Here is a 12,107-nt window from a genome sequence, read left to right on the forward strand (position 1 = left end):
ACCTCAACTGGGCTGGGCGTGGCTGAGGCCCCTTGAAGTCCTTCCCTGCCTGGAGCCCTCCCTCCTCTGGCGCTTGCTCAAAGCTCTTATCCGGGCTGCCCTTCCCTGGCCTTTGCAATTCCAGGCCCTGTGCCAACCCACCGCCCCCGTGCTGCCTCTCGGTCATCATATCCAGCCCTGTGCCGTCAGCAGTTTCCCACCAGTGATTTCTCTCCCCAGCTAGGTGGCTTGAATGGGCCCAGCTCAAGGCTTTCACACAACAGGTGTTCAGTGAACAACCTTTGCTTGAAGCTTGGAGACCCAGAAAGACAGAGGACCTACTATGTGCCTTGAACATGGCTCTCTGATGAATGAATCAATTAATCACCAAGTCAGAGGGTCCTCCACAGCTCTCTCATCCTCCCCTTGATGAGGCACCTGAAATGCTATTGTCCTCATATTACAGATGAGGAAACCAAAGCTCAGAGAGGTCACGCAGCTGGTCTAAGGTCACACAGCAAGGAAGTGGCTGAGCTCAGGTTAGAGCCAGCCTCTCCCGCTCGTGCATCCCCTTTCCTGGTCTGCCTAGGGGCAGTTCCTGCCACCCTGTGGCCCGCTGTCCCCATGCCCTGGGCCCGCAGCTCACTTCTGGCACTCATCCAGCACAAAGGCCCTTGGGTGGTCGTCTCCAGACATGGTGATGACCGTCTCACGCTCGAAGGCTCCCGGGCGGGTCTGGTCCACCGTGTGGCGGGTGATGGTGGATGTCGTGTAGCTTGTCCAGTAGAGAGTATCCCAGCCACGGTGATAGGCCAGGCCTTCCACGGAGCCCACGTCTGCGAGGAGACAGGAGCAGCGATGGGTCAGGACAGGGCCAGAGAGCAGAGCGAAGGGGCAGCCTGGGTATCCCCACGCTAAGGGGATGGCCTGGGGCACCGCCTCCCTTGGCATATGTGGGGCTGGATGGGAAGTGTGGGAGCTGGGGAGTGTGTGTGGGTGTGGCCCTCGGTGCCCCCAGCCCCTTCTGCACCCCCCTATTTCCCACCCAAATGATCCATGGTCCATCCCCCTAACCCTTCTTTCTGTGTCCTCCCATGGCTGGATAGATTTGGCTTTATGCTGTGGTCACACTTCCTGGAGCTAAAGTTCTACCAAGTTGGGCGCAAACTGGATTTCAGTAAATCAGATCCCACGTGGGCTGTACTGGGGAGCTTCCTACTTAAAAAGACCCTGAACTGAATTGTCTGGTAGACATCTTAGGCTCAGGTTAAGAACTAAGTGCGTGATGAAAGAGACGTAGCAGAACTTAGGTTAAGAGAAAAAGCCTCAGGGGTTTCAGTGACTTCAAGCTGTCTGGCGATGTGGTTGCCAGAAAGCTGCGTTAATAGAAGTATTGTAGCCCGAACAATGGCCCGGAGAGAGGGGACACTTCTGCCAGTCTCTCCCGATCGAGCTACGATTACAGAGTATCGAGTTCAGCTTTGGACACTACATTTTTAGACAGATGTGGGGACTGGATTCTGTGAGGCAGACAAGGGCCAAGGAGGTTGAAAGACAGGTCTGTTTTTATCACCACTGTATACCCGGCACCTAGTTCCGCGCCTGGCAGGTCTTTACGGACAGGAGTGATAAATGCATGAACAAATGAATGAGTCAAAGGACCTAGGAGCATCCAGCCCGGAGAAGAGAAAACTAGTGGAATAAAATAGCAGTTTTCAAAGAGCTGAAAGGCTGTCCTAGGATGACAGCTCTAACCCCCCCCACCCTTTATGGAGCTCACACAATGTGCCCTGCGCCGAGCTAAGCTCTCCCACCTGTCGTCTCAGGTCATCCTGTCTCTGTGCACTGGCGAGCAATCTGAGGCTGAGAGAGCACAGAAAACTCGCCCAGGTGACTAAAATCCTGTGTCTGGGGTTACACCCGCCCCATCTCTGCAGCCTGTTCTGTGAGCAGCGGACACACAGGGGAGAGTTTCCGCTTATTCTGTGTAGCCTGGGGGCAGAACCAGGACCAGAGGGGGCCAACTCTGCCTCCAGTTGAGGAGAGACTTTCAAGCAACTGCAATGGGTGCTGTGTGATTCAGTGGCCGTATGTCAGGGACACCGAGGCAGGCGGGATTCCGATCCGGGGCAGGGGTGGGCTGGCTGGTGTCTGTGGCTTCTCTACCCTGAGTCTGTGCTGACCCTCCCTGCACTCCCCCGCCTCCACTTGCTGGGAAGAATGGAAGTCTGGGCTCACTCTCCACAATGGTGGTCCTGCCCGAGCCATCGTCATTGATCTGCTGGATGTTCCCAAAGTGGATGTCGCTGAAGAAGATGCGGTTGGGGGTGCCCGGGGAGGTGCCCGCTCGGTAGTCGAAGGCCAGAGCGATGACGTTCTTCATGTGCTCAGGGTCCTCGAAGGGCTGCACCGGCGCGTTGAGGTTGCGCTCATCCGACAGGTGGATGCTCTTGAGGATGGTGCGCTCCGAGTAGAGCAGGTAGCCCGCGTACTCGCGGCACGACGCCCCGTCTTCAGCCAGCATCCCGTGGGCGCAGGCGCAGGCCCGCTGCCCGCCCCCCCGGTACAGGCACAGCTGCTGGCACCCGCCGTTGGCCACCGCACACACATTGGTGCCTGGGGGTGGGGGGAAACCGGGAAGGCGGAGGTTACAGAGGGCAGGGCCACCTTGGTGCCTCTGTCATCTCAGCCGAGGTGGAAACGCTGGTTGGCGCCCGGCTCTGCCTCGGTATCCCCAGTTCAGACAACCCTCCAGGCCCCTGTGCTCAACTCCTCAGCCTCATGGGACCCTAGAGGGTGCCCTGTGGGTCTAAGTTCTCTCCCAGCCCTTCTCACTCTGGGCTCCCAGGTGGGGCCCTCCGGCCTCTCCTGCCCAGCCCGGAGCCCCAGCCTCACCTTTCTGTCGGTCCCGGTTGAAGACTTTGATGTCTTTGAGCTGGACGCCGATGCCCGTTCGCAGGGGCACGGAGTCTGTGGCGTTGTCCTTGCTCCCGCGCTTGATGGAGCCGTTGGCGTGAGTCCTGGGGGAAGGCAAGGACCACGAGCAGGATGTCATCCGGGGCCGGGGGGAGGGGACGGACGGCCCAGGGGAAGGCCAGGACAGTGGCCCACCTGTCACTCCAGTAGATGAACTCCTCAAACACGGACACCGAGAACATGTCCATGTTGTTGCTGGACAGAACTACCTCGCGGTCCTCGCCCGTCTCCAGGTCGATCCGCTCGATCTTGTCGGTCCGGGCGTCGCACCAGTATAGCTTCCCATCCTGCGGGCCGGAGGCACCCGCTTCACTGCCAGACCCCACGTCCCACTCACTCCTGCCTCTCTCGTCTTTCCCCTCCTTCCTCCACATCTTCCCGCTCCCTGAAATGCCGACATGCCGACCTCTCGGCATTCTTCCAGTGCCCGCTTCTGAGTGACCCCCTCCGCCATTTCTGGGGTGGTGGAATCCTACTCTGGGTGGGGCGCTGGGCCAGAGGACCCCACGACTCCTTGGGTCCGCATCTACCCACCAATGGGCACATCATATGAGACTCAGTGGGGAGCAGGGCACAGGGTAAGGGGAACTGCCCCTCAGAGTACGGGGTCCATCCCATCGGCCCCAGGGCCAAGCCTGCATCCAAACCTGATAGTCCACTGAAATGCCGTTGGGCCAGCTGATGCTGACGTTAACCAGCACCACTCGCTCAGCGCCGTCCAGGCGAGACCGCTCAATACGCGGATACTGGCCCCACTCGGTCCAGAACAAGTACCTGGGGTGGAGGCGGAAGAGGGGGGTCAGTCCCCAGAACATGGAGGAGAGGGGGCCTGTGGCCAGAGGGACCAGGCCAGGCCAGAGCCAGGAGTGGTCAGCCTGTCCAGCTCCTCACCCCTTCTCCGGGTGGACAGTGATTGCCCGGGGCTTGTCCAGACCCTGGGAGATGACCACGTAGCGGAAAGAACCATTGAGCCTGGCGACCTCGATGACGTCAAAGCCCTGGTCTGTCCAGTAGATGTTGCCTGAGGAGGGAGTAAGGGGGAGCTCAGGGGTCGGCTGGGGATGGAGGTACCTGGTTCCCTCCAGCCCCCTGATACCCCTGCTTCTCCCCATCTGTTCCTGCCTACCCCTTCTCCTCAGAACCTTCCTTCTGAGATCCCACTTCCCCAGTCCTCTGCCTCACCTGCAGCCCCTCAGCCCTTCCGCAACTCACCTGCAATCCAGTCCACTGCGATGCCCTCCACGCGGCCAATGCCATTGGTCACCACGTCCTCACGCCACGTCTGGTCTCGCTTAGCCCGGCTGATGGTACTTAGGCCCATGTCCACCCAGTAAATGGTGTCATTTTCTGGAGGTGGAGGAGCCAACATGGGGACTCTCAGCAAGGTAGGGGGAAGGTGGGAGGTCAAAATCACGAGGGGTAAGGATAGAGGCGACTGAGAGCTGGGGGGACCCGGGACTTGGAAGCGGACATAGCGGGGCAGGGGCAGCTGTGGTAAGCGTCGCCCCTTCCAGCTGCGGTCAGGCAGCCTCTCCCTGGAGCCCCAGAGCACACCACCCCAAAGGGAAGGTCATGTCCCACCCCCTCCTGCCACCAAATGTCTCACCAGCATGGAAGTCGATGCCGACAGCCAGGGAGGTCCCCGACACTGGGACCAGGGCGTCTGACTTGTCGTTGGGATCCAGGGGGATTCCCCGGATTCCCTCATGCACAGAGTACAGGAGAAAGGAGCCCACACCTGCAACACAAGGACACTTTGGGCATAGGCTTTGCTGACACCCCTTAAGCTTGGCTTCTGTCACCCTCGAACCCTTTTGATACCTTCTCCCAGCCATCACACCTCCCCCCTCAACACATACTCTAGCCTGGGGGCTTGGGCAGGGAGGTCACCTGCTGGGAGAGAGCAAGGGAGCATGCAGCTCTGGGGAACCACCTGTGAGACCTATAGTTCCCACTAGAGGACAGCAGAGACCTGGTTTTCTCTCTGCGCTCTGCCCTCCAGTCCCACTTCAATCCACACAGCCCTGCACCCCCAAAGGTGTTAGGGAGAATCTGGGGAGGACAATACCCAACTCTAGGTTTCCACCTTAATTTCCTCTTGGCTCTCATCCATCTGGTCTGTGTCACACCCCTGTCTCTGACACCTCGCTCCTGAGCCAGTCTCCTTCCCAGTTTCCCATTTCTTACCAGGAGCCACTCTCCATGCACCCTAGAATCCTCCCTTGCCTTTATCCCCTCACACAGCCTGTCCTCAAATGAATCCCCTAAATGGGTCCTGGTTGCTCAGGCTCCCTGCAAAAAAGGACTCATGGTCGAGCGAGTTTGGGGAGACCGCAAACACTAGAGTCGCCCCGTGAAAACTTCTGTGCAGATGAGCCTATTCAAGGCTCTGAGAAATTGTGCAGCAGAAAAACACTTAAACTTTGTCCAACCCAGTGTTTCTTTCTATAACATCTATCCCATCAAAGCGGGAGGTTCCCAGGAGTGCACTTCGGGAAATGCTGTCCTGGGGCAGGCTTGTAAATCAGGCGGCAAGTTCTTGTGAAACGTCTCTGAGCTTCATCCCTTCTCTTCAATCCAGCTGCTAAGCCCTAGCCCAGGCCAACAGCCCCCTGACTGGTCTGACTGCCTTGGTTTCTCCCTCCCCCACTCAGCCGGCTCTCTGCCGCCAGGTTAATCTGCCCCAAACACCACCTTCCAGGTGCTCCTGGCTGAGAACCCGTGGAGCCCCGCCTACCCCACAGCCTCACCCACAGCTCCCCACACCCTGCGCCATGCGGGTTGGCACCCCAGGGCCCTGCACACCCCCTCCTATTGCTCTGGACCCCTTGTCTTGCGTATCGTCCCTTCTTCAAACCACACACTCAAATCCTTCGTGCCCTATAAAACCCAGCGGCCAGCACACATCTGGCGTGAAGTGGCCCTGGCGCCCCCTCCGATGTCTGTTTCTCCAAAATCCTACTGAAGTCAGAGCCACTTCACACTGGCCGCCCCTCCTGGTTAAGGCTGCAGAGCACAGGGACAGGGGCTTCTGCCCCCTGGCTTCCTCCACGGCAGGCAGCACAGGGGGCGCTGACTAAGCATCTAACCCAGAGAACACTCAATACACGATGAACTCGGTCCTGTCCCCAAGGTGAGAAGAGGAAGGTGGGCTGTAGAGTAGGAAGGGTCGGGGTGGGTTGGGGACCAGGGTCAAGGCGGGGGGCAGGGGCAGGGGCACTGACCCTCGCAGGCCTGCTGGCCACTCCGGAGGCTGTAGCCAGCTGTGCACATGCAGGAGCGGGTGGACTCCGACGTGGGCAGGCAGAGCTGGGAGCAGTCGCCGTTGTTGACGCTGCAGGGGTTGGTGCCCTCGTGGTCTGGGGTCAGGTGGGAGGCAGAGAGAAAGGGTCAGTGGCTCTCCTCGGGACCGCGGCGTCAGGCTCACACCTCTTTACCCTGGACCCTGTGGGGGTCACCACCCAACCCAGCTCTCAGGTCTTCTGTCCTGCAGGGCCCCTGGCCCTTGGGTGGTGAGCAGAGCCTAACCCATTTTCACTCCCATTTGCTTACTTGCCCAGGGGTTCCCGCAGCCCCTCCTGGCCACAGCCCCGACCTCTGTGACCCCCATCCCCCTGCCCCTGCCCCTCGCCCCCGCCTCACCCAGCTGGATGCTCTCATCGTAGACCTTCATGTGCATCACCAGGGTGGTGCTGTTCCGCAGGACCACGGAGCCCGAGCCGTCGGCCTTGTTGCACGTGCCCATCTTCTCTGACACCTGATCTGCCCACCACAGCTTGTCCCCTGTGGTGGCAGGAGGGGATGAGACCCTGGGGAAGGCCCCGCCCCCAGGCCAGCCCTGTCTCCTGGCCCGTCTGGCCCGCCTGCTCTGCTCTGGTCCCTGCTCCCACCCAGTGGCCCTCACCCATGATGGCCAGGGCGGTGGCCTTGCCCAGCTGGTTCCGCATGGCGTCGATGACCTCTAGCCCACTCCCGTCCAGGTTGCAGCGGTTGATGGTGTGGTTCTTGGAGCTGATCCAGTAGAGTTTGCTTTCAGGGAAGTCGATAGCCAGGCCTGGAAGAGGAGGGGGGTGTCACTGCCAGAGAGCACGGCACCAGGGCCGGAATCCAGGAGCCTGACCCAGCTGGGCCTCTCATGTCTGGGGATACAGAGTGAGGTACAGGGTATGTGTGTGGTTTTGGGAGGAGGGTGGTGAGGGCAAGTACTAAGCCAGAAGTTTGGGGAGATGGAGCGACAACTGGGGAGAACCCTGAGAGCATCTCCTGGTGGAGGAATTAGGGGAGGCAGGGCTGCAGGGCAGCAGGGTGAGCTCGTACCCACTGGGCCCCTCTGGCCACTGAAGAGCAGGGTGCGGTTGCTGCCGTCCATGTTGGCCATGCTGATGTTGTCACCGTCCGTCCAGTAGAGCTTCCTGGGGGCGCCAGGAGGGGAGGGTCAGAGTCCTCTTTTCCCCCACCCCACACCCCATGCTCCTCAACCCTGGGCCCTGGACCTACCCACGCAGCGGGTGGACAACCAGGCCGTGGGGCTGCTCCAAGCCCTGCACCACCGCATTCTTGAAGGAGCCGTCCAGCCGGGCCACGTTGATCTGCTTCTTGTTGGTGTCGTAGCTTGTCCAGAACAGGTTTCGGGACACCCAGTCGACAGCCAGCCCATGGGCATTTGGCAAGTCTGCGGACACAGTGGGGAGTTGTGATTGGGTGTTTTCAGGACACAGGTCAGGAGGCTCGCGGGGAGGGGCCAGACTGGTTTCTGGGGGAACAGGGATCACGAAACCAGGACTGGAGCCAGAGAGGGAAAAGAATTTGGAGAAGGAACATCAGGACCAAGGGGACCAGGGAGTGGGGCTGGGACCAGGGTTGGGAGCGAGGGCAGGGTTGGGGGGTACCCATGCCCAGTAGGGGTCCCAGGGCCAGGACAGAACCTGCAGAGACAACCGTCTCCACGCCTGTGCCGTTGATGAAGGCCCGCTTGATGGCCTGGGTCCGCACGTCGGACCAGTAAACGCGCTGCTCTCGGGCGTCGTAGTCCAGCACCGTGACGTTGTCGATATCAGGCACCGTGAAGGAGATGATGTAGTTGTAGTAGGGGGCGTCCAGGTCCACGCCCCGGATCTCCATCTGACGTGCGTACAGCAGGAACTTCTTAAACTCTGTGGGCACGGGGCAGGTCACTGACGGCGGCCCCCTGCCTCCACGCTTCCCACCCCCCGGATTCTCCTGGCTCCTTCTGTTTGCTGCTGGCCCTCGGCTATCGGGGAGACCCTGCTGGGCATAACCCTCCTGCCGGAGTGCCAGCCTCTTCCTCCAGCAGCTGCCTCTGGAGCCTCTCCGTTCAGGATCCTCCCAGCTGAGACTGCCGACCTTCACTTAGAACCTGGAGCTTGGGTACCCGACCCTTTCCCCTTCAGCCTTGGTTTACCCCAGCTCTGGAGGGGGGGCCTCCTACCATAGCAGGTGGTGTTGTCCTTGTGGAGCTTCATGAGGTGCGGGCAGGCGCAGGAAACCGTCCGGTTGTAGTTGATGAGGCACAGGTGGGAGCAGGGGCCCCGGCCCCCATTGGCCTCACAGGGGTTGGGAGCTGGGAGGGCAGGGGAAAGCAAGAGCACCCAGTGACGCAACCGGCCCTGCTCACCTGGCCTTCACCCTCTCCACTCCCCTTCCTGTCCCAGCATCGCTGCTGCCAGACCCGCCTCTGTCAGCAGGCTGGCTCACCCCCACCGCCCCAGCACAGACCCCTCCTCTCCTGGAAGCTTCTACAGAGGCTGCTGGCTCCTTTCTGGTCCCTTACCCATGGGCTGCCGGGAGGGGTGATACACCTGCAGGTCGAAGGGCTGGGTATTGGTCCTCTGTACCACGGTGACATTGTGGCCGGTCCACTTGTTGGCCTTGGCCAGCGTGTTTGTCCGCCAGTCCGTCCAGTACACCTCGCCACCGTACAGTGTCACTGCAAACGGGTGCGACAGGAACTCGTGTCCCCGAAGCACCTCCATGTGACCGGAGCCGTCGTAACGGGCTGAGTAAATGGCGTCTGACCTGAGAGCGTGGTCGGGGCAGAGTGAGGAGCCGGGTGGGGACCTCAGACCTCGGGGCACGTGGCCTGGGGCTCCCACCCTCCATGCCCCAGCCCACGGCACCCTGTGGAGCAGGAACCACGTGGCTCGAGGTCTGGGATCCCAGCTCTGACCCCAATTCCCCTGACCCAGGTCTTTCAGCTTGCTTCTCCCCAGGGCTGCTGTTAGCACACAGGGCTGTGGTGAAGACTAGAAAAAGGGACCCCCTTTGGGGACACCACCTAGAAAAAGTCTCCCCTCTCCCTGGGCAGACAGAGCCCCTAGGAGAGCACACAGACGTGTGAGTGAGGATGGCGTTGCACTTCGGCCCTCGGCGGGCACTCCCGTGCGGGGGGCAGCCCTGCCTCTACCCTCTTCCGTCTGCACCTCTTCCCCAGCCCAGACTCTCCTCTCACTCAGTCCTCCTCCTGGGCCCTTGGCCGTGTGGCTCTGGCTCCAGCTCCCCCGGGCCTTCTCACCACCCTCATGGCTGCCAGGTCCCGGGACCCTTGGCTCCACCCTGTCCCTGAGGAGGAGGGGAGGATGGAGGCCTCCGGGACGAGGCGCTGGTGCCGACCTGGCGTCGATCCAGAGGATGCGCTTCTCCAGGTAGTCCACGGTGAGCCCGTTGGGCCAGCCCCCAGAGCCCGTCTCCCGGTGGATGGTACGGCGCCCGGCCCCACTCATGGAGGCTGCCTCGATGCGGGGCAGGCTGGCATCCCAGTCCGTCCAAAACAAGATCCTGAGGAGCGGGGAGGGGGTCAGGATGGCCAAGGTCGAGGCCCGGGGAAGGGGCTCTGCTAGGATCCTTGGTGAAGGCCGGAGGGAGCAAATAGCATTGAGGAGGCAGCTACGCCTGGCCCGGCCCGGCCGAACGAGGCTTCAGGGGGGTCACGAGGCCAGAACAGGGCTGGGCGGGGTCCTCACCCATCCCGGGGATCCAGTGCAATCGCCCTTGGGTGCTCAATGTCACCGGCCAGCAGCGTGGTCCTCAGGGTCCCATCCAGCTTGGCCACCTCAATCTGGTCCAGGTTACTCTCCACCCAGTAGATGTTGCCTGCAATCCAGTCTACAGCCAGGCCCTCGGGTGTGGCTAGGCCGTACTGAATCACCACCTCGAAACTGGTCAGGGCTGGAGAAGAGAGGTTGCAGGAGGTTAGAATCGCCTGGGGTGGGGTGAATTCACGGTATCCTAGGAACCCTGGATGGCCCACCCTCAACCCTGACACCTCCGCAAACACCTCTGGTGTGCTCCAGATTTGACTGGGGTTCCCAGAGCCCCTGCTCTCCTCACCCGGGCCCCCTGCCCCAGGAGGTCAAGTAGAAGCCTGCCTTCTAGAACACTGGAGAAGGGGAAGTGGCAGCTATCTTCCGCCTGCAACTCTCTGAAGGGCTAATCCCTGGTAGGAGGTCAGAGCAGAGGGTGAGGGCTTTGGGGAACAGACCTAGACCCAATATGAGGCAGACAGAACTTTCTAGAGGTTTTTCAATGGTTTTATATACATATATGTGTGTACATATATATGTATATATATGTCATTAATTTAGAAACCATTACATAGTGTGGACATTTTCACAGTCTACTAAGCCATTCTCTTGTTGATGGATATTTGAGATGGTTCCAGGGTTTCTCTATGACAAACAATACCAACTCCTCTAGTAAACTGTGCTTCTTTTAAGTCTTTGCTCAGACGTCAGCTTCTCAGGGGGCCTTCCTTGACCATCCTATTCAAATGCCACCCCCATTCTCCCTACCCACCTTGCCTCCTTTCTTTTTATCCACAGTGCTACCCGCTCTGTCACAGTCCGTGTTGTACTCATTTGCTGTGTTTATATCTGACGTTCCCACTGGTGTGTAAGCTCCATGAGGGCAGACATTTTGGCCCGTTTGCTCCCTGCTGTCTCCCCTGGGCCCGGTGTGTGTAGCAGGGGCTCAGGAATGTGGGTTTTTTTGGTTTTTTGTTTTGGCCGCGCCGAGGGGCATGCGGGATCTTAGTTCCCCGACCAGGGATCAAACCTGTGCCCCCTGCAGTGGAAGCGTGGAGGCTTAACCACTGGACTGCCAGGGAAGTCCCAGGAATGTGTGTTATCAGTGCAGGAAATCTGTGATGGGTCAGGCCGCCTTGGGACAGCAGGCAGGGTTCAGGTACCCCACCCCTAAATGCCTTTTTTCTTGCAAGCCTGCAATTCTGGCCGTTTCAAAGAAAGGCTGATCATTTTGTTAATTATCAGTCTGGCAGCTCTGCTGACAATAATTACGGGGCGTCAGGCACTGAGACCCACAGCAAAATCTAACCCAATTAACAAGAGTGTGGGGGACAGGGGAGCTAAGGGCCTCTGCTCCTGGCAGCCTGCATCTGGTCCCATGGTTCTGAGTGCCCAAGGGCCCGGTCTGGGTGCACTGGGCCTTGCGTCGGTCCTGGGCAGGCGGTGGTCACCTCCGTTGTCCAGCAGCTTCCCGCGGTAGATCTTGTCCTCCACCACGTCGGTCCAGTAGAGGGCGCTCTGGCTGAGGTGGAAGTCCAGGGCGATGGTGTTGCGCAGGCCGGGCACCAGGACGCTGTAGTCCCCTTTGTGAAGGTCGATGCGCCGGATCTCATGGCGGTTGGAGAAGATGATAAACGGCTTGAAAGGGTCTGGGGAGGAGTGTGATAGGGTCACAAGGGGCCTGTTGCCTCCGAGCCACCCTGTCCAGGGGCAGGCAGGGTCTCTCTCCATGGGCCCTGGCACCGGGCCTGGATGGAAACCTCAGCCTCTGGCATTCGGCCGCCCGAGTCCAGCCTACTGCAGCTCAGGGGCCTGCCCGGCCTGCCCAGCTGCCCGGCCACCCCGACCCGCGTCTCACCCAGGCTGCGGCAGCTCTCGCCGTCCGGCTCCAGCACCCAGCCCTCGTAGCAGGAGCACTTCACACTGAACTTGTTCTGGTCGCACTTCTGGCTGCACTTGAGGTGCTTGGCGCAGTAGCTCTGGATCTGGCACGTGTGGTTGTCAGGGCCCAGCTCCATGCCCAGAGGGCACGAGCACACTATGCCTTCGCCAGGTGCCACCGAGCAGTTGTGGCTGCAGCCACCGTTATTCAGAGAGCACTGGTCTGCGGGG

At 60.3% G+C, this 12,107-nt stretch overlaps 1 protein-coding gene across 1 annotated transcript in view; it reads right to left on the reverse strand.

Moving 5' to 3' along the window:
* LRP1 (LDL receptor related protein 1) overlaps positions 1-12,107 on the reverse strand; it is a 78,909-nt gene that overhangs the window by 24,005 nt on the left and 42,797 nt on the right. The window contains exons 23-42 of the mRNA XM_079936706.1: positions 11,854-12,099; positions 11,447-11,644; positions 9,936-10,140; positions 9,586-9,750; positions 8,747-8,991; positions 8,405-8,536; positions 7,881-8,108; positions 7,453-7,627; positions 7,273-7,367; positions 6,860-7,009; positions 6,598-6,738; positions 6,180-6,314; positions 4,562-4,693; positions 4,168-4,302; positions 3,847-3,976; positions 3,603-3,729; positions 3,091-3,242; positions 2,875-2,999; positions 2,218-2,595; positions 626-815 (exon numbers count right to left, since the gene is read on the reverse strand). Of these exons, the coding sequence (XP_079792832.1) occupies positions 626-815; positions 2,218-2,595; positions 2,875-2,999; positions 3,091-3,242; positions 3,603-3,729; positions 3,847-3,976; positions 4,168-4,302; positions 4,562-4,693; positions 6,180-6,314; positions 6,598-6,738; positions 6,860-7,009; positions 7,273-7,367; positions 7,453-7,627; positions 7,881-8,108; positions 8,405-8,536; positions 8,747-8,991; positions 9,586-9,750; positions 9,936-10,140; positions 11,447-11,644; positions 11,854-12,099 (3,484 nt within the window). The remainder of the gene's footprint in view (positions 1-625; positions 816-2,217; positions 2,596-2,874; positions 3,000-3,090; positions 3,243-3,602; positions 3,730-3,846; positions 3,977-4,167; positions 4,303-4,561; positions 4,694-6,179; positions 6,315-6,597; positions 6,739-6,859; positions 7,010-7,272; positions 7,368-7,452; positions 7,628-7,880; positions 8,109-8,404; positions 8,537-8,746; positions 8,992-9,585; positions 9,751-9,935; positions 10,141-11,446; positions 11,645-11,853; positions 12,100-12,107) is intronic.

The sequence above is a fragment of the Stenella coeruleoalba genome, assembly GCF_951394435.1.
Source record: "Stenella coeruleoalba genome assembly, chromosome: 11".
Classification (NCBI taxonomy): domain Eukaryota; kingdom Metazoa; phylum Chordata; class Mammalia; order Artiodactyla; family Delphinidae; genus Stenella; species Stenella coeruleoalba.